General features: G+C 35.6%; 1 protein-coding gene across 1 annotated transcript in view; it reads right to left on the bottom strand.

The window, feature by feature from the left end:
• The window catches only part of LATS1 (large tumor suppressor kinase 1), a 33,183-nt gene extending 10,920 nt beyond the window's left edge, over positions 1-22,263 (bottom strand). The window contains exons 1-2 of the mRNA XM_074309574.1: positions 22,021-22,263; positions 2,633-3,142 (exon numbers count right to left, since the gene is read on the bottom strand). Coding sequence (XP_074165675.1) covers positions 2,633-2,983 — 351 coding nt within the window. The 5' untranslated portion in view covers positions 2,984-3,142; positions 22,021-22,263. The remainder of the gene's footprint in view (positions 1-2,632; positions 3,143-22,020) is intronic.
• Positions 22,264-23,135: the final 872 nt, after the last annotated feature.

The raw sequence follows: 23,135 nt of genomic DNA, 5'->3' as shown, positions 1-23,135 counted from the left end.
ATAGCTCATGAAGAAAGAACATCTAGCAGTTCAGTTTGAATTAGATAGAGGATAATGATGAAACTAGAGGAGAGTAATCTAAGCCAAGTCTGGAAAGACAGGTTGGATTCAGAGTGTGAAAGACTTTATGTGCCAAATAAAGAAGTTGCTATTTTATCCCAGAGGCAGTATGGAACCATTGAAACTTCTTGAGAGGTAGAATGACATGGTCTAATCTGTGCTTTAGGAATAGTAACTGGAGAAAGCAGAGAATGGTAGAGACCAATTATAAAGTTTTATAAGTTAAACTGATAAGGAAGGTTTTCTTGCTTGCAATTTCCAGGTAAGAAATGATAACCACCTGAACCAAGGATAGCTATATGGGTAATAAGAAGGGGATGAATGCAATAGATGCTGTCAAGGTAAAAATCAACATGACTGGATTTGACTAGCCAATTTTTGAAGTGCAAGGTATTTGTAGAGTTAATGAATTTTCATAATTCAAAGCACTATACATATGAAATGTGATCTTAATTATTAACATTGTTATGGAGATGATAACTCCACTATACTTTTGTTATATTATATTGTTATGGAGATGATAACTGACACTATGAAAATTCACATTTGTATAGCACATTATAGAAAACAGAATCTTATTTTTTCTTAATTATTTATAAAATAAGGGATGTTATTCACGTCTTAAGGATAGAAATAAAGATTGTATTTTTAATTATAGAAAAAATTTGATCAGATTTCTTTGTTTCTTATATAAGTAAACTATATATGGATAGAGGGCCAAATCTGTATCTTATTTCACTTCCTCCAGCTAAGAATGACTTTTGCATTCTTAAATATAATATAATTTAATTTTAAAATGTAAAACCATTCTTAAGTTCAGATGTCTGAAAATAACTGCCAAGTTGGCTTTAGCTTGCATTAGAGTTTGCTGAATCAACCCCTAGTAGAACATTTTATAAAGATACCACATATAGCTAAGAAACTCACATAAATCATTTTAATTCCTAAACTGCCAGAGATCTATCACATCTAATTTTTCTAAAATTCTATTGAGTTCTTAACTTTCTTTTGGCTCATCTTTTTGGTTAGATTTATCTAGTTCTGAAAGGGATATTACATTGAAATCCTCAACTATTTAGTTTTGCTGTCTATTTCTCCATGTATTTTAACACATTTTCCTTTAAATACTTTAATCAGCCACGTGTTTCTATGCAAATACTCACTATGCAACATGCAATAAAAAAAAAAAAAAAGCTTAGATCATCAGAGTATTTTTAAAATCACTTTTCCCTTTAATAATTATTGGATTTAAAACGCACTACTCTGTAGATGTATATTATATAAATTACCTAATTAACAAAAATTTTAAAACTATGAGGTATGAACTACATATAAAACAGCAATAACTACACAAATGACAAGTAGAATAAACTGCTTCTCCTCTATAAGTTTGGTGATAAACTTGACTTCACAATGAATTAATACTTAATAATTTTGTTTTTAAAAATTAAAATCAGACTATTACAATCTATTGTGGTAATATTCATGGTCAAATTCAATATAACCTCTTTATTTCACCTCCAATGTTTCCAATCAAAGTGTATAATAAGGAAATAGGAGAAAATTTAATATAAACCTAAACAAAAGAAATCTAGATGAAGGAAAAGCCATAAAAGAGATTCTCAGTATTAATAATAAAAATTATGATATAACATCTGAATTAGCTATACTTTTTTTTAATATTGGCATGAATGAAACTGCCCATCAATGAAAATTTACTGAGTACTGAACATACCATTTGATGACTTCATATTATCATCATAAATTCTCTCCCTTCTCCCCCTCCCCTCCATTGCCTTATACAAGATAGACATTTTTACATCATCCTTCATATTCACACAATCAACTCTCCTTCAAATTCTGTACCTGTAGCTGTACTAAATTTTTCTGACTTAAAACTCTGTCCTTTGGATTCCCAGGCCACTTCAGGAAGAATAGAATAAATCTGTGAATGCAGTGTTTTTGTTTTGTTTTCTTTTGTTTTTATTGTATTTAGATGGCAAGATAATAGGTTCATGGAAATGAATAAATGGTATGAGGACTACAAAAATTTTTTGTGGGTGACAGGAAAAAAAAAATACACACACACACACACCCACCCCTTAACTAATATTCATGCTTCAGATTCAAATCATTTCTCTATCACCGTGGCAGATCCTTTGTTTAACTGGCAATTCAAAAAGCATTTGGCATAACCTATAATTAATCTTGTTAAAAAAACAAACAAAAAAAAAAACTGATCTTCAATCCACTTTGAATGCACCTCTGACATATTGGCTATTTGACCCTGATCAGGCACTTAACCTCCTGGTGCTCTAAGCCAGGAGTTAACAAACCACTGGCCCATAAGAAAGAGTTTGATTGGGAATGTAGAAAGTATTTTGCCATCTTACACTCTAGGCAACTCTAAGACTGTAAGTTGTAGAGAAGATAACAACCTTATTGATAGAAGGACTTTTCCTATCTGGAATTTTTCCAATTACAACTCTAATTTCTATCCTTATCCTTGGTTCTACATAAATCTTGGATCAACATAAATGAAATATTTTAGTGTGTTTTTAAAGGTTCTTACCTCATCAAATCCAGCAATTTGCATATCTTGTAGCATTTGTCGATTAACTTCTGAAGCACTCCTGGTGGATGAACTGGCTTCATTTGCAAATGGGAGTAGAGAGTTTCTTATTTCTTGCAAAGCTTTATGATATGTCACAAATTTGGGTGGATTCCGACCTTGTCGAGGATCTTCAGTTGTCATTTTGCTCATACTGTGCTCAGCTTTTGCAGCATCTGATGGTTTAGGTAAATTTCTAAGAGACTCCCGTATTTCTTGCAACATTTGCCTGCTACTGCCAGTGTAGTTACTGGCAGGAAAGGTCTTAGGCCTCATTTGTCTATACCCTTCCGGCTTTTCCCCTCTCTTCATGAAAACATCTATCTGTGTAACCTTCACAAAGGATTCATTCACACAAATATCTGTCAAAATTACTTGGTAGTTTCAGAATTCTCTCAAGTAAAAGGTGAAAATGGTACTTCATAAAGCCTTGAGGTCTGCTGGGTTCTTCACGGTTGAAATGGTTCAACTCTAAAAATAACAGAAAATTACAGCTATAATTGATTACAATGAAAAGAGGATGAATTATTGTGTGCCTGGAAAAATTACAAGCTCTTCATACTTCATTTTCCTTACTTTAAATGTACAGAAATGTTGCAAGGATCAATGAGTAAATTTTAAACTTTGAAAAATATAAAGTATAATGCAAATATATCAATAAGTTTGCAGTGAAATAATATCACCAACAAACAATTATTAAGCAGTTACTATATGTCAGGTATGTTAAGCAATGGAAATAAATAAAAAGGCAAAAAAGATTCTCTACCCTCAAGAAGCTTATATTCTAATAGAGAAGACAACAGGTAAATAATTAAGTAATATAAAATACAAATAGGATAAATAATCAATTAACAAATCAATAGACATTTCTTAAACATCAATTATGTGTCAAATACTATATAGATGCTGAGGATAAAAAGGGACAAAAGGAATTCTTTGCCTTCAAGGAGTATACATTTTAAGGTACAATTTAAGATAAAAACAAATATCTACAAAGCAAGTTACATTCAGAATAGGAAATTATTAACAGAGAAAAGACACTGGAATTAAAAGAGCTGGGAAGGCTTCCTGTAAAATGTGGGATTTTAGTTTAGATGTAACTAAAAGGAAGCCAAAGAGATCAGTAGTCAGGATGGAGAAAGAGCGTTCTAGGAATAGGGGACAGTCAGAGAAAATGTCAGGAGCCAAGATGGAGTATCTTATTTGTGGAATTAGTCTTACTGGATGGAAGAATATGTGTTAAAAACTAAGGTGTAACAAGATTGGAAAAATGGAAGGGGACTAAGTTATAAAGGGTTTTTAGATGCCAAACAGCATTTAGTATTTAATTCTGGAAGCAAGAGGAAGGCATCAGAGTTTAATAAGTGGGAGGGGGAGGGAATAACATGACCTATATTTTAGGAAAATCACTTCAGTGCCGGAATGAAAACAGACTTAAGGGAGGGAGGCTCATGAGCCAACTACTACAACAGTCTAATCATGAGATGATGAGGGCCTGCACCAGAATAGCACCAGTATGAGAGAAAAGAAGGGGGCATATTTGAGAGATGTTGCAAAGGTGAAATGAATAGCTGGGCAACAGCTTGGAAAGGGGTTGGAAATAGGAGGGGGACGTTAGGTGAGAGAGAGAATGAGAAATTTAGGATGACTTCTGGCCTGACAGCCTGAGGGACTGGAAGGATGGTGCTGCCTTATTTATAATAATATGGAAGGTAGGAAGGGGACAAGGTTTAGAGGAAAAGATAATGTGTTTGGAATTGGACATGTTGAGGGTCAGTTGTCTATTGGACATTTAGTTCCAGATATCTGAAAGACAGTTGGAGAAGAAAGTTTGGAGGTCAGTAGGAAGAATGGGGCAGGAAAAATAGGTTTGAGGACCATCAGTATAAAAGTGGTAATTAAATCCATGGCAGTTGATGAGATAGTGCACCAAGTGAAGTAGTAAAGAGGGAGAAGAGAAGTGAACCCAGAGTAAAACCCTATGGTATACTTTTGGTTACACAGTATGATCTGGATGAAGATCTAGCAAATGAGACCAAGAATGAGTGATCATACAGGTAAGAGAAAAACCAGGAGAGAGTGGTATTCTGAAAACCTATGAAAAGAGAATTTTAATGAAGAGAAAGTGATCAAGTGTCAAAGGCTGCAGAGAGGTGAAGGAAAATTAGGAATGAAAATGGGTCACTGAATTTGGCAACTAGAGATCATTAGTAACTTTGGTGAGTAGTTTTGGTGCAAAGACAAGGTCAGAAGACAGATTGTAAAGTGTTAAGAGAGGAGAGAAAGTGGAAACACCTATTATAGATGGCCTATTTTTGAATTGAGGCACAAGAGATAGAATAGCAAGGATGGAAAGGGTCAAGTGAAGGTTTTTTCAGGATACTGGAGACACAGCATGTATGCAAGCAATAGGAAATGAGTCAATAAAGATGCAAAGTCAGAAAATAAGTGAAAGAGTGGAGATGACAGAGGGGACAGTCTGTTGAAGGAAATGGGATTGCCTGAACAAGTGGAGGGGTTAGGCTTGTTAGGGAGTAAAGCCACTTCATCATGTGAGTCATGTGAAGGAGGAGAAAGTGCCAAAAGATATCTAAATGATAGGAAATGAGGAGAAAAGAGGGAGTGAGTAAAATTTAGCAAGGTTCTCGGCTGAGAGTAGGGATTGGGAATAGGGGATCCCTGGGAGCCTGAGGAGGATGGAAAGGTTTGGAAGAGCTGCTATGGATAGTGATAGAGGTATACAGATATAGGTATATAGATAAGAGAGTAGTATAATAGGATTGCCTACCATAGGCAATGAAGCCCCAGATGAGGTTCAGAAAGCCACATGAATGAGTATGGAGAGACATCACTAGAAAAAACCTTCTGCAGAAAATTTGTCTTGAAGGAAGCCAAGCAAACTAAGGGGAGTAGGATAGGGCAGAAAAGCATTCCTGGGTATATATCACAGTTGATAAAAGTGCTAAGCCTGGAGGCAGGAAGATGAGTTCAAATCCAGCCTCAGACACTTAGTAGCTATGTGAACTTAGGCTGACAAGTCACTTAATCTCTATTTATGACCTCAGTTCCCTCACTAGTTCAATGAGGGTAAGAATAGTTCCTATCTCCCAGGTTTATTATGAGGATCAAAGGGGATGATAATTATAAAGTGCTTAGCCTAGTGCTTGACACAGCAATTACTGTTGCTATTCAGTCATTTCAGTCATGTCCAATTCTTTATGACCCATTTTGAGGTTTTCTTGGCAAAGATATTAGAAAGATTTAACATTTTCTTCTCCAGATCAATTGAGACAAATTGAGCAAATAGGACTTGTTCAAGGTCCCACAGCTAATAACAGTCTGGGGTTGGAGTTAAACTCAGGTCTTCCTGAGTTAGACCCTAAGTTTTATCTATTGTGCTGACCTGGAAAACAATAAGCATTACAAAAATGTTACCTATTATTAGCTATTATTCCAAGCACAGGAGGCAGTCAAGTCAAAAGAAAAGAAATAGGGGATGATGTGTCACATGCAAAGAAAAGCAAATGGGTCAGTTTAGATGGATTGGAGATTATATGGAAGTAAGAACAGTGTAACAAGAATGGAAAGTTAGGATCCAGGTAATAAAGAGCTTTAAATGCCAAACCAGAGAACTGGTTTCATCCTTAAAAAAAAAAAAAAAAAAAAAAAACACAGGAGGAGACAAGACAAAGTAGTGGGGTAACAAAGTACCTATTTATTATTCTTTACATTCAATATTTAGCAACATTAAATATAGTCAGTTCTCATTATTTACAGTAGTCATCTTCAATAAATTCACAGCAAAAAACAAAATTAGACAGTACTGAACCACTTCTCCTAAGTAAACTACATGTTTAGGTTCTTGTGAATCTCAGGTCACATTTATTTTTAACACTTTCTGAACTGACCTCACCTACAGATTAATGAGGTTCTCTTCCTTTTTCTGGATGTACTATATTGCTGATTTATTAACACTGAACTCATAGCCAACAGTACCATAATTCATGCCTGAATGAACCTATCTAACACTTGCATTTTCTCCAAAGGCATATTAGTCATCACTGTAGTACCAAGCTTGGGGATCATTTTTAAACAGTGAAATCACTACCCCAAAAAAGGGACACTAAGTTGATTATTCAAAAGATTATTTTTTCTTGTAATATTTGTTATTTTTAATCTTTGCTTTGGCCTCTACAAAAACAAAAACTCCCTAAACAAAACCCAATAATCAAAAACTTAGAACAGACTCAAATTCTTAGTTTTTGCTCTCCTCAGCTTCCACTAGCATTTTCAAGCAAGGCAGTGGGGAGAATGAAACAGGAAGAGGGAAGAAACCCATACCACACACCAAAGAGGAACAGTCAAGAGAATGAATTGCATCTGTAGGGTCAGTGGTTATATGAAGAGATGGGATGAGAGAAGGAGTTCTCCTTAACAAGTAAAAAAGCCAATTCAGCATCCTAGAGAGAAGTTGAAAGTCTCTCCAAATAAGATGACTCTTTTTCTGGGCCCATTTCATGTGGTCTGTCCTTTCATTTTTCAGAATTCTTTATAAGAGTTGAATACTAAACTCTGAGCTAGGGATCAGGAGAGGATTAGAAAAAGCAAATTCAGAAATCAGCACAAACCAAAGCTTCCCCAGGCTCCAAAATACCCATGCCAATAGTCTAGGTGCCTTAGTGACTGAATGAAGGGCAGGTCATTAAAATGAATGAAGAAATGGTATATAAAATTATTAAAACTTCAGGGGCCAAGGGAGGGAGGATGAACCTCCCATGGCACAGGGATGGTTACAGGGCCTAGACCCCACAGCATATAGACAGACACACCTGGAAATAGAACTAAAAATTAATAAAAACCCTAAAGAGGAGAACCTCTTGTGAATGTTCCAGCCATGTTTCTTGCTTCAGAAAGCAAAACACCACCTTGTTCAACCTCAACTGAGCCCATGAATATTATGCTACTCAGATTTTTGGCTGCTTTGCACAGAGATTGATTTTATCATTACAAGTAAATATTAGTGAAAAGGAATATAAATAAAAGCAGATCTTTAATACAATGAATAGTATCTATACTAATTCCTTCAATTTTTTCTTCTTTAATTTCTACAGCTAGTATTTCTATTATTATATTGAACATTTACTCCTATGTTTTCTATTGTTTTTAATAAGAATGAGTGTTGTATTTTATCGAAAGCCCTTTCTATTTATGTTGAGTTAATCATGTGACTTTTTTTTGTTTTGTTATTGATATGGTCAATATCCTGATAATTTTCCAAATACTGAACTAGCCATGCTATCTTTCTAATACAAGTCCCACCTAGTATAATGTATGAACTTTGTGATAAATTGCTGTAATCTGGGGTTAAGTGACTTGCCCAGGGTCACACAGCTAGGCATTGTTAAGTGTTTGAGATCATATTTGAACTCAGATCCTCCTGACTTCAGGGCTGATACTCTATCCACTGCACCACCTTTGCTAGTATTTTATTTAAAATTTTTGTATCAATATTCATTAGGAAAATTGGACTATAGTTGTTGAGCCTATAGTTTTTTCTTTTTTTGTTGTTCTTCTCCCTGGTTTTGGCATCAGCACATATTTGTGTCATAAACAGAATTCAAGAGGACTTCTTTGCCTATTTTTCAAAATAGTTTTCCAAATCACTATTGATCAGAGAAATGCAAATTAAGACAACTCTGAGGTATCATTACACACCTGTCAGATTGGCTAAGATGACAGGAACAAATAACGATGAATGTTGGAGGGGCTGTGGGAAAACTGGGACACTGATGCATTGTTGGTGGAGTTGTGAAAGAATCCAACCATTCTGGAGAGCAATCTGGAATTATGCCCAAAAAGTTATCAAAATGTGCATACCCTTTGACCCAGCCATACTACTACTGGGCTTATACCCCAAGGAACTACTAGAGAAGGGAAAGGGTCCTGTATGTGCCAAAATGTTTGTGGCAGCCCTTTTCATAGTGGCTAGAAGCTGGAAGATGAATGGATGTCCATCAATTGGAGAATGGTTGGGTAAACTATGGTATATGAATGATATGGAATATTATTGTTCTATAAGAAATGACCAACAGGAGAAATACAGAGAGGCTTGGAGAGACTTACATCAACTGATGCTGAGTGAAACGAGCAGAACCAGAAGATCATTATACACTTCAACAATGATACTGTACGAGGACGTATGCTGATGGAAGTGGATTTCTTCAACATAGAGAAGAGCTAATCCAATTCCAATTGATTAATGATGGACAGAACCAGCTACATCCAGAAAAGGAACACTGGGAAATGAATGTAAACTGTTATTTTTACCTTCTGAATCCAATTCTTCCTGTGCAACAAAAAATTCGGTTCTACACACACATATATTGTATCTAGAATATACTGTAATATATTTAACATATATAAGACTGCTTGCCATCTGGGGGAGGGGGTTGGGGGAGGAAGGGAAAAAATCTGAATAGAAGTAAGTGCAAGGGATAATGTTGTAAAAAATTACCCATGCATATGTACTGTCAAAAAAATGTTATAATTATAAAATAAAATTAAAATTAAAAAAAAAAAACAAAACAAAATAGTTTATATAGTATTGGGATTAATGGGTCTTTAAATGTTATTACATAACTATAAACCACCAATAAACAAGAAAGAAGTTGAGATGAACAGAATTTTAGAAAAGATATGATGGACGTTTCCTTAACTTCTTTCTTGCTTAATTTTTGGTTATACTTATCTAGTTCTTAGAGGGGAAAAGTTGAGGTCCTCCGCTATTAAAAAGATTCACTGCCTATTCCTATAACTCCTTTAAGAATCTGGATGCTACACCATTTGGTGCATTTATGTGTAGTACTGATATTACTTCACTATTTATGGTAACTTTTGGCATATCTCATATTTAGATTTATTTTTGCTGTTTTCTGTGAGATTACAATTGCTACCCTTGCTTTCTTTAATTTCAGCTGAAGTATTTATAATAGATTCTGTTGCAGCACCTTGCTTTTACTCTGTATCTCTGTTTCAAAAGATGTTGTAGGATGCTGGTTTTTAATACACTCTTCTATCAGCTTCTGTTTTAAGTTCATCCCATTCACATTTGCAGATATGATTACTAGGAGTTTCCCTCCATCTTATTTCACCCCCCATCTTTATCCTTCTCTCTCTCTTTTCATTCTGTTCCTACTCAAAAAATGTTTTACCTTTCATTACTCTCCCAGCAATCTACTTTTCCTTCTATTAGTATTTCCCCATTCTCTTTTCCCCTTCACATTCATGCTCTTTGTCTACGTATATTTCTTTAAACTACTCTAATGAGAAAATTCTTAAGAGTTACAAGTATCAATTTCTCGTGTAACCACCAGTATCTTGACTGGGTGATAGAAGTGAATTGAATGAACTTCCAAGTAGCAGAGGTTACTGGATGATGATGGAAGAAGAAAAATCTGAATGTCTCAAAGGGGAGCAAGGAGTTATCTAACTATCCAACCACAATTAGTAAATAGAAAGATATGAAGGAAGTATGAATAGTATAGTCAGGGAAGGTGTGTCAGATGGGAGTCAAGTCTCAGCCAAGAGCAAAAAGATAAAGGAAAAGTTTTAAGATGAAATATGGTTTAATAATAGGCATTTGAAAAAGCACAACGGAAATACCTTTAGCAACTATGAGTAGATTAAAGTCATGAGCAGACAAAGGATAAAGAAAAAAGACAATTATGATTATATAAAATTGAAAAGTTTTCCACCAACAAAATCAATGCTGTTAAAATTAAAAGGGAAATACAAAAGTGTCTCTGATATCCAAGATACACGACATTCCCCAAATGATAGTCAAAGACTTGAACAGATAATTGGTCCTCAGTGAAAGAAAAACAGATGATTAATACATGAAAAAATGCTTCAAATCACAATGAGGGAAATACAAATTTAAAAACCTTTGAAGCTCATTTCACACCTATCAGAATGGTAAAGAAGATTTTACTCAACTACTTGGAAGACTAATAAACTGTTGGTGGATTTGTGAGTTGGCAAATCTATTCTGGAAAGCAATGTGAAACTGCTCTAAAAGACACTAAACTCTGTATAATCCTCTGACTCTGCGATATATTACTACAATATATCAAAAAAATTAAAAAATAGGAAAAGTATCCAAAGGGATAAAAAATTTAGAATTTTTTATTGTAGAAAAAATGCTGGAAATAAAATGGATGCCAATCAACTAAGGTACAGCAAAATAAATGATGGTATAAATGTAATAGAATACTACTATGCCATATGACAAAAGGAATGGTGTCAGAAAAACTTGGATTGACTTATATGAATTGATGTAAGGCAAACCTAGAAAACAATTTTTAAGACAACACAGTAATATACTTTTTTTGTATGTGGCAAGTGTGAGAGTTTTTTTTTTTTGTACAACTATGTTTATTATATGTTACTAGTTTACATTTTTTCTTCTTTTATTTGAGGGAGGATTTGGGGAGGAGTGAGGAATACTGCCTCTTTCAAAAGGGTTACTAGAACTTTTTTTTTTATGCAGACATCATAAAGAATTTTTTGGGTAAAAACATTCACAAAAGCTTTGAAAAATGATGAAATTATGATAGGTTTTTTAGAAAGTTGTATATAATAGACGTGTAATTTCACATATACTTTTTTGGTTCTACTTTGGATGTGGAAACATGTAGAGGGCTGTATCACAACAGAAACATTCTCTCTCTTTTTGGTATTTGTTAAATTCTGAATAGAACTTTTTTTTAAAGAAATATAATATAAAAAGAAAGTAATAAAAATTCACAAAACATTCAATTTAACAGAGAAAAAAACTGTTTTCAAGGATCACTTCTAAAAAGGTCTCTCATTCATATATCAAAATTATCCAAAATGCCCAGATAGATTTAACAACAGAGATAATTGTTCAGCAATTCTCTGTTTAATCAATATATGCTTTAATTAATACTGGATGTGGTGGTGGGGTAGAAAACACCAGATAATCAATAGATTTAACTAGAAGGGAAATTTCCTAAAGTTGCTGAGGGTATCTGGATTCTACTATGTGAAGATAATTGGCTGAGTACAGCAAGCCCTGGGTTACTATAGTCTCCTGGTGAAACTCCCTAACTACTCAAACATATTTTTGAAGGAGAAACAGCATAAAGGACATCAAAGCAATGTATAGACCAAAAAAAAAAAAAAAAAAAAAAAAGATGAAGTAATTACATGGGGACAGGAAACACTAACTGATGGCACTTTATTGGAATTTTCACTATGTCAAAAATCAAGAGAAGTTTACACACTGGATGGAAACCTTATGGCAAACTTATGGGAAGACATGGATAAGAGCTGCACAAGACTTGCATGCATATATGGGCTATGATTTATAATACTTGAGGAAATATTCATGCTGATAATATCACAGATGTTTGAATGTCTGGATATGCCAGCTGTTCCTCATTCTTGAAGCCTATGCCAGAGAAGCCTAAGCTCTGGCAGAACTTACAAAACTTGAAAGAGTTCAACTGCCTGGGCAGTGAATTATCTACTGTCCAAGAATCAGACTACTCTGAATTTCAACAACAAAGATGATGTTGTTCAGTTGTTTTTGTCACATGTCTCTTCATGACCCCTAAGATACCAGAGTGGTTTGCCATTTCCTTCTCCAGCTGAGGCAAACAGGTCACACAGCAACAGTGTCTGAGGCTGGATTTGAACTCAGGTGTTCCTGATTCAAGCCTGACATTCAATCCACTTTGTCATCTAGCTACCCATCCAAGAATAAAGAAATAGATATAAAATAACCAAAGCGTGTAATCAATCCAACTTATTAAATGTGAAAGGGGTAATGATCTACTTCGGTATAGAAGGTATTCACATGTCAAAAGCTATGAGTGATCAGAACAAAATTTTAAAATGACTAATCCTGTTGATTCTAAGTGTATTTCTAATTATTTGCATTGTCAAAATATTGGCCTTGCATTATCTGGTTATAAGGTATTACAGAAATGTAAATTTTTTAAGGAAATTTTCTTTTAGTTAATGGTCACAATTTAATTGTATAATCTAGAGTTTAGTTTTGTTTCAGTTATATGAAAACAGAATATTTTCTACAGTACTGGAAGATCTTTTAAATCAGAAATTAGTTCATGACTAAATGGTAACATTTTACGTAAAATGATTAGATTCCATCTAAGATGTAGCTGTTAAATTAGACTATCGAAGTCACATTTTTCTAATAAAGAAAAGCTTCAAAAATATTTTCAGGAAAACATTTGTAAGATCATGAATAGATTTAGGAACTATGGCATTGCTACAATGTGGTTCTACAAGTTTATGCAATCAAACTTTACTATATGAACGAGAGCTAACAAAGTTTAGAAAAACCTCTGGTTCTATCTACTGAGTAATCAGGGAGATTGAATCTAGGGCTTCTCTTCTCATTTTAGAAAAAAAAATTGACAAAATAATTCTCTGTGATATATGATATATGTCTTCTTTCCTTTCCCTTTAGTTTCCCCAACTCCTACCCTCAGCTTTTTTTCCTTCCTATTGTATATTCATTCTCTTGGTAATCTCATTCATTCCCAATAAATTCTCAACAATTATCTCATGCAGTCCATATCTCATCTCCCAAGTTTTAGGCTATCACTTCTGAGGGTACCACAAACACTACAACGTCCAAAACTGAATTGAATGTCTCTCAAAATGTTTCTGATTAAATAATAATTTACATTTATATACTATTTCTTCCCAATGTGCCTGGGAAGTGAAAAAAGGTTAGAAATTTTTCTTCTCATTTTACAAACGAGGAAACTGGAGTTTAGAAAGGTTAAATGATTTGCCCAAGAATCACAGCAAAGAATTAAACACAGCGTGGATTCTAAGTCTATTAGCAAATTCCGACTTTGCCATTTATGTGAATATCTTCACCATTCACCTTATCTCCCACATTTGAATTTCTTGAAATTTCTTTTTTCCTCAGGTCTCAATCAATTTCCAAAACTAATCAATTCTACATTGTGGTTCTCCAGCGGCTAGTAGTTTTACTATGAGATCCCTTCCATTTACTCTGTTTATATAAGATGTTTATACCAAATTACTTCCATTTTAATTTCCGCATTGGATATGAGTTTCTAAAAAGCAGGGACTGTTTCTGCTATACATTATAGCCTTAGAACTTAGCATAGTGCCTGACATATATTAAGTGCTTATTAAATGCTTTCTCCCTCTTCTCTGCCCCGCCCCCCAACTGTAACCCTGGAATCGTAATTTAACTTCTTTGAGTTTTAGTTTCTTCATGAGCAAAAAGAGAATATAGTTCCTACTTCACAGTTTACTATTAGAATGATGTGACATGACGTATAAATAAATAAATTAATTAAATATACAAAATGAATACAAAATAATTTCAGGAGCATGAGAGGGGCAATGATGTATATTAGCAATTGTGAGATCATCATCATATAGGATATGGAACTTGAGCCAAATTTTGAAGGAAGTTAAGAGTTTCAGGAAGTTAGAAGTGAAAAGAATATCCTCTAGATATCGGGGGACAACCCAAAGGCAAAGAGATAAGGCTTTCCATGTCACATAAAAAGAAGAGCAAATAGCGTGTGAAGGAGAGTAATATAAGTCTGGAAGTACAGGCTGGGTTTAAAATTTCAAATATATATATATAGATATATATGTATTTTTAATCTTAGAAGCAATAAGGAACTACTACAGATTTTTAAGCAGAGAAGTGATAGGATTAGATCTGTGTTTTAGGAACAATAATTTTGAGTTTCTGTATAGAGAATGGATTAGATAAAAGAGACTGGATGCAGGGAGATCAATTAAAGGTTACCACAACTGATGAGGTGGAAAATATTGGAAAAGCTGGATTACCATAGTGATCATTTGGGAGAAGGGAAAAGTTGCAAGAGATGTTATGGAGTTAGAACTGTCAAGACATGGTAAGTGGCTCTAAGTAGAAGAGAGAAAAGTCAAGGATGACTGAGGTTGCAAAGCTGGTTGCCAGAGGCAGAAATGAGGAAATGAAGAGGTAAGGACCTTAAGGAAAAAATAATAAGATCTGTTTTAGACATGATGAGTTTGATATGCCTATATTACAGAGGTTCTCAAATTACGGCCCGCAGGCCAGATGCTGCCCGCTGAGGACATTTATGCGGCAGGCTGAGTTATGGCAAATGGGCTAAATGGTGAAGACAGAGTGTGAGGTTTTGTTTTTACTCTAGTCCAGCCCTCCAACAGTCTGAGGGACAGTGAACTGGCCCTCTATTTAAAAAGTTTGAGGAACACTGGCCTATAATATAACAATTTGGAGACATTTAACCAGAAACTGTTGACGTGGGATTCGACCTGGAGAGATAAAGGGTTGGATATATACACTATCATTTTTTTTTTTTTTTTTTTTGTATTGGGATGGATGACAAGTGATCACTCGTTTGCTGATCTCTTCTTAGAGAACATGAAACTTCAAAGTACCTTTTAAATCCATTAAATCTTAAGATAAAGTAGGATAAAATATGTCCTCGAAAGCCATACACAAAGCTCAGCAAACATGTATCCCTAAGATTTTATAGGGTAAAATTAGGTCTAGAAAATGTATCTAGATAAATACACTATGCTCAAAAGAAATAAGATAAGTAAAAAGGAAAATGGGGAAGCACTATATAAAAAAGAGAATAGATTCATAGGAGGAAATCTATGAACTAGTGGAAGGAAGCATGAGAGTATTTGGATGAAGATAAAAGGAGTATAAAAAAGAAGTGATTTCATATTTGGAGTATACTACAGGCCACCTGGAAAGAAAGCGCAAAGGATGATTCACTTGGGAAAAATTGTAAGTCTGGCACAAAGGCAAGTTATAATAGTAATGATAGTGGACTTCAATTATTCAGATATTTACTACAGTTCTCTTTTTCTGCTAAAAGGAAGAGTAACTAATGACTTTTTGAATTACATAAACGATAATTTATCCTTAAAGAGTGAAAAAATAAACAAGGTGAAAATTCCATTGTGACTATCTTTTTCTCATGAATAAAGAAGAATGGTTACTTAGCTAGAAATGATAGGAACTGAGGGTGGGGGAAGAAAAATGGGTTGGATCTTAAATGAACTAAAATGCTACAAGGGAAGTCAGCTAAGAAGGAATGGTACTTGTTCAGGAATCATTTTTTTTTTTTTAAATTAAAGCTTTTTATTTTCAAAACACATACATGGATAATTTCCAATATTCATCCTTACAAAATCTTGTGTTCTAAATTTTTTCCCTCTCTTCCCCCCCACCCCTCCCCCTAGAAGGTAAATAATCCAATATATGTTAAAATTGTACAATTCTTCTATACATAAAGGAATAAAAAATTTTAAGGGACAAAGGGCAACAATTCCAGCAAGAAAGAAAAATCAAATATGTCTAAAGAGATTGCTATGAATGAACAGGAAAATTACATGCGATGTAAAAAGAAGAAAAAGATGGAAGATCATGATAACAGAGAATGAAGAGTTCATCCCTACAGTTCATAAAAAGTGCTAAAACTCAGACCTAGTAAAGGACACTACAGAAAACAAAAAGGTTTGCGAGTTAGTTATTATACTTTAAGAAAACAGAAAATTAAAGAAGGGACAAGGATGTTTGCTGAGAGAGGATCTGAAGAGATGCTCAATTAAAAAAAATAAATTGTACTATCTTGTTTTTACATAGCCTAATTTCCCTCTGCCCTTATAGAGTCATTCTATGTAGCAAAGTTGTTTTTTTTTTTTTTTAAGAGAAAGAGGGAAAAAATCCCAGCAAAAAAATCAATACAGAGAAAAAGTCTGAAAATATATGCAATGTTTCTCACTCATAAACATCATTTCTCACCAGGCTGTATTCCCCTGGTCTCTACCCGGCCCCAGAAATCTTGTCATTCTGGAAGCTCTAAAAATCTTCTGCCCCTGTGGACCACTCCTTTGACTGGTGACACTCCATTTGAGGAGGCACTAAGATTAACTATTTCTTTGTTTTCTAGCTGGCTGTACTCCTTGAAATTTTTCTGCTGATTATTTTTCTTCCCTTTTTCAGTTTTATTTTATGTATGGTCTTTCCTATTAGAACATAAAGTCCTTAAATGCAAGAACTCTATACTGACATTCTTGGAACTTAGTACAGTGTTTGGCACACACAATAGGTTTAAATTTTTGGTGATTGACCTTTTACTTTTTTGTAAAGGAGTAGGGGAATATGTAGGGGAATATGTCTTCTCAAACTTCTTCTTTGTGGTTATGTTTATTTTAATTTTGTAATAATAACTTTTGATTTTTTTTTTTTTTGTGTGTGTGTGTGTTCTTTTCATTTACATTTGTAAAAAGACTCATCTTCCTGAGTTCAAATCTGGCCTCAGACTCTTACTGACCCTGCGTATGACTCATCTGTAAAATAATCCGGAGAAGGAAATGTCAAACAACTTCAGTATCTTTGCAAAAAACAAAACAAACAAACAAACAAAACAAACAAACAAAAAAAAAAAAACAACCCACAAATGAGATCACAAAGAGTCAGACATGACTGAACAGAATGGCAGTAAGTCATTGTGTGTGTGGGTGCTCACACTCACACACACACACACACAAAATTTGGCTCTGCTTACTTCACTTTGCAACAAGTACATGCAAATCTTTTGATGCTTTTCTGCATTCATCATATTTTGTTTCTTGTAGCACAGTAATATTCTATCATGCTTATATAACAAGTTAATTGATGGGCATCTACTTTGTTTTTAATTTTTTGCTACTACAAAAATTGATGTTATAAATATTTCAATAAAGGACTTTTTAAAAAATAAATTAATTTCTTGAAATAGCTTAATCTTCAATTCTTACTGACTTCCTGATGACCTTTGAACTAAAAAGAAATGACATTAAAAAATGACTAATAGCTAATTAAGTAGGATAAGGAGATAATAGGAGAACTAGAGGTCCTAGATGAATTCAAGTTATCAGAACCAAATAAACATAATCTTCAGGCTCTAAAGCGACTAGCAAATGTGATTTCTAAGCCACTGTGAGCAATATTTGAAAGATAATGGAAAATGGGAAGAGATTAAGAGCCTGCAAATTGTAAACCAGTGAGCTTGACTTCAAATCCTAGAAAAATTCTAGAAGATATGATTAAAAATCTGTCTTTAATAATATAGTTCTTAACCCCTTCACACTTAAATAGAAAAATCTTCACTTGTTATTATAACAACAAACAATTGCTAACTGGTATTCAATCTTCCTTCTGGTGTCAAATGCCACTGAATTCCCCTAGTTTTGTCCTCTGATGATATGCTCAGCTAATTAGGACTTGCCAGAATTTAAATTTGATCTAGCATATACATAGTCTTTGAAAACATGTATACAGCAATGAAGCATGAGAGTAAAACTTTAAGACTAGAGATTAAATTACTATTTTTAAAATGCCTACATACAAATTATGGAATTTTAAAATTCCTTTTCAAAAGCTCACAGATTTCACATTAAATATTTTATTCAGCCTCAAATTCCTAAATTAAAAAAAAAGTTGTGGTTTAAAGAATATTGATTATCAATTCATGAATCATACAGTAATAATGGGTTATACAACCTACATGTCCATGTCTACTCTCCCTCATAAATACTGTAAAAACTCCAGCCACATACAAAGATCATACTCTAGATCTTGCCATCATCACTCCAAAAAGTTCAAAAATTCTGAAATTCTCTTATCTGACCATAACTTACTGGCTGTTTACCTCTAACTCTGCCTTCTCCTACCAAATGCAATTTTTTCACTCAAAACTTACTCTCTAATCTTTTGACCCTTCAATTATTTCTGAAACCACCTCTTATATTCTAGCCACCAAGTTAACGCTATATGTTCCTCTACCAGAGTCCCTTATCATTTCACCAATCCAGTCTGCCAAGCCTCCTATCATTCACTACACACCATCTTTATTCCTATACAAATGCTGAAAAAAAGGGGAAAAAAATTATGCACTATTCTGATTAGATCCATTATATATTAAACAATCTCAACTAGACCCTTACTGCTAATGGGCAATCTTATTATACCTCCTCCATGCACTCACTATCACTAATGATGATTGAAAAAAAAAAAAATCAACAGTATTGTCACAGATACTACACTACACAAATTTTTGAGAGCTATAGAAATCTATCTCAGGTTCTGTCAAGCTTTGTACTGAGTTTATTCTTAATTAAAACTTGAATGGCAAGTGTCTCAATTTCTTTTTAGGGCAAAATCCTCACTCTTATCACCTGATCAGCCCACCTTTTCTTTCTGTCTTTCAATTCTTTGATTATATTCTTTAAAGTTATCCTTCAGAATTCTTCTTTAGTAATATGTTGTCACTTGTTCATATCCATAATGCATCTTTCCTTTAAACTAGGTGTGATACTCATCTTTGTTTTTTTGTTTTTTTTTTTTTTTTTGTTTTTCCCAGAGGAAGTTATGATCATTCTTTTCAAAGAGACAAAAATCTTCATGGTATAATTGTTTCAATTACAATATTACAAAAGTCTCTACATTACAAGTATTGTAATTCTTTTCATTCACTTTCAGATAATTGACTGGGTTTCAGTTTTATCATGTTAGATATAAACAAAATCTCTAGAGACAAACAGATGAATCACTCTCTATTATTCTCATGCTGAAAACAAAATAGGATTGCCATTTCTATTAAGACACTAAACACATTCCTATATTTAAAAAAAATTCTTAGTACTTAGGCTATCTAAAGTAGGTATATAATCAGCTAGCTAAGTAATCAAAGCTGACATTGCTACAAAATATAATCGTAAAATATTAGAGCTAAAAGAAAAGTCATGGGTAAGTTAAACCCACAAAAGAGAATCCAAAAATCCCACATACACATGTGGTTGAAGCTTGTCCGTGAGATTTTGAACAATGGCAAGACATGTTCAATCAACATTCACCCATCAGAAAGAATGTGCCTTACCCAGCATGTGCCATGACCTAGTTTCCTGCAGTAGTTGCTGATCTGAGGAGTACAATGCCACTTCCTTTACTGTTAAGTCACTCAAATTCCTTCATTGCCTTAGGGAATCAGGCAACCTATTTACCTGTCAAATTTTTAAAGGAAAAAACAACCCTGCTTATAGATAGAAACTACAAATGTGGGCATTTTAGTATGAAGTAAGTATTCAAACTATAACTTCTTTTCTCCTACTTTTCCATGAAAGTGAAAAATTTTTGGAAATCTATCTTTTAGTTCAAAAACACCCTACACTAAAATGAATAATTTTGAAGATTTGAATCATTTTTCATAATCTCATCAAAACATATAAATCAAATACCAATCTGCTAAATTTTACAAAGACGGCATTTTTTGATAACTGGGGATATCAAATAAAATTAGTAAAGTTATTAGAGTAAAAATCAATCTGACTAGGATACTTCTTCAGCACTAATCTAATAAAAGGGAAAGGAAGTAAACTGGGGGACTATGATAATCCTGATACACTCAGAATTTAAAAAGTTACAATCAGATCTTATTTATCCTGCTCTTTATTAAAGAAGGTATTAGGTAGAGACACATTCCCTAATGACTTTTACAAAATCATGCCTGAGTTAAATGAGTAGGAAGTTTAGGAGGCAAATTTCAGCTCAAAATAAAGAAATGTTTAACAATTAGAGTTGTTCATCAATAAAACTGGCTCACATGACAAGTCTATATAAACAAATAAAAAGTAACAATGTACTTTCTGGTGTACAAATCCCCTTTCCTCACAAAACTCTCAAGTTATTTGCACTTTATAAACAAGAGAAACTGAAATTTACATAATGTCCATGTTCACATATCGAATTATAAAATTAGGAATAACATCTAGGATTCCAACTCCCAAGTCCCATATTCTTTATACTACACCCCCTCCTCACTCAAAGAGTTCAAACAGAGCGTGCACTGACCACCTTTAAAGGAATGCAAAAGAGCAGAAGTTTTTAATCTTGTTTGTATCATTTGTACCTTTTGGTAGTATAGTGATATCTACAGACCTTCTTAGAAAAATATTTTTAAATGCACAAAATAAAAAATATATAGGATTACAAAACAAAACAAACACATCGAGAATATAGCTAACAAAACATTACAAAAAAATTTATACTCCTCAGGGTAAGAACTTGCCAGAGGATTCTTGCACAGGGTACAAATTGGGTTTTACAGTTCATTCAAGCTCTGAAAATCTGGAAGAACTACCAATTCCCACAGAAATTCACATATATACAAAAAGTCATAATGAATGTATGTTAAAATTTATATTCTATTTTGTTCCTTTTTAGATGGGAATCCCAAAAGAAACATTTATTGCGTCCCTAACTGGAGAAACCAATAGGAAAGGATGGCGTAATGTTACTGTAATTGTACTTCTACTGAAATGTAGTCTTTTGTACCTACAGAGAAAGGATTATCCAATATTCTTTTAACCCTCCTTCCTTCGCCTTTTCTTTATTTAGTAACTTTAATTTTTACCATCAGTTCCCAGATGTTAAAAGTAACCCAACATTACAGAAGTTTTTACGATATTATGAGTAACTCAACACTACAGAACTTTCAAAAAGTTCCACCCAAATAGATTTCCAAGGATTCTTTAAGGTGAGAAAGCGTTTTTAAGGTGAGGAGGTCCTTAGAATACCATTTCCAATACTAAATTACTTCCTAAAAGACAGAAGGGAAAACTACATTGAGTGTAGTACATTTTGTGATAGGGAGGAGCAATTCATAAAGTTCAAAAGATTATTGGAGCCTGGGGGAGGGATGAGAGAATTCTCCGTGGTATCCCAGGCACAAGAGCTTTAGAGATTCTTATCAAGGGTGCTTTCCTGGGGGAAGGTCCTAGATGGCTATCACGAGGCGATAACGGGACTTAGACCAGATGCCGAAGATGCTCCAGGAAGATGCAGTGAGTCAGTCTCCCAGAGGTCCCGGGACCCCAAGCACGAACAGATGGGCAGCCTCCCGTCAGCACTGTTCTCTGCCAGGATCAAGGGGACGGTCCTGCGGGAGGCCGTCTTCCCGGCCTCTCCAAGCCTCGAACCCAGAGGCCTCCTTCAGGCACCGAGCTGGACTCAAATTCACATCTTCCTTCACATTCACATTTCACATCACAGCTTGGGTCAATGTAATCCGACCAAGCCAGGCCCGAGCCGGGCAGCCTTACCCTCCCGCCGGCGGCTGTGGCCCCTGGACCCCCGCCAGCCTCGATGGGCGTGGGCCGCCGCAGCCACCGCCCCGCCGGCCCGGGCCTCAGGCGGAGGAAAAGGCAGGCCCCACCCGCGCGGCCAGCCCCGCCGGACCTACCTGCAGAGGAGCGGGACTCCAAGGTGGTGATGTCCACGGGCTGGAGGCCCGCTCGGGCTAAAGTTCGAACCCGTGCCGGGGCCCCCCAGGGTCCGAGTTGCGCAGGGACCTGGAGCAGACGGGGCGCCGCCGGCCAACGCGGCACGTAGCGGGGGGAGGGAGGAGCCCCGAGGACCGGACTCTCCCCTCAGCGCCGGGCCGCCACCGGCGCCGCCGCCATTTTGTCTTTCGCTCCGTGTCGCCGCCGCCGCTGCTGCGGCCGCACTCCGCTCCAGGTTTCCCGGATGTGGGCATTTCCCGGCGTCGCTTGCGCGCAGCGTGAAAGGGGCGGGTATGGGGGGGGGGGAGAGAAGAGGGGTTAAGAGAAAAGAGGGCGGGGGCCCAAAGCCCTTGGGGCTTTTCCTGAACTCTTCCCTAGGCTCACTATCCCTCTCCTCTCTAGGCGGAGTGTGGCTCAGCCAGCTGTCGACCTTTTGGCCTTCTGATCGCTCGCATGGTGGGAAAAGGAGCCTGCCGCGCGCGCTTCTACGCTTTAATGCAGGGACAGGACTTTGTCTCGCTCGGGACCTCGCAGGTGTCCTCCATTTCTCTACCCCTCACCTCCCCACCTCCAGCTCGGGTCACTGTGGACAGCTAGGCGCCTCTCCCTCCGCTAGGTGCTGCACAGCACAAACGCCGAAGGAGGACTTAGTCGTGCCTTCGAGGAGCCTGAATCTCGACACAAGAACGCCGCTTTGGAGGCGGTCTGACTAAGCCCATCATTTTAAAAAAGAGGAAACAGCCCTTAACAGGTTGTGAATTTCCCCAAAGTAGCACAGCTCGTAAGAGACAGAAGGGGGCGGGGCCTGAAGCCAAATCCAGAAGTTTGTTCCCCTGCGTCACACTCGATGCTTCTCAAGTGGTATTACTCGTTTTGATAGGAAAGTTGAATTCCGAATTTTTAAAAAAAATGACCAAAATCTTATAACGCCTCGAGCAAGTATTGATTGCGTTGACCCACAAATAGATTTCAGATCAGGGGATGACGACTGAAAGGGAGAATAGGGTACCAGAAATTACCCTAGCAGCGTAATAAGAGATTTGAAGGAGAACTGTCTCTGTAAGGAAGCAGCAGC

Source organism: Sminthopsis crassicaudata, chromosome 4 (genome assembly GCF_048593235.1).
Source record: "Sminthopsis crassicaudata isolate SCR6 chromosome 4, ASM4859323v1, whole genome shotgun sequence".
Taxonomy (NCBI): Eukaryota; Metazoa; Chordata; class Mammalia; order Dasyuromorphia; family Dasyuridae; genus Sminthopsis; species Sminthopsis crassicaudata.
This window is presented reverse-complemented; position numbering and strand designations above follow the sequence as displayed.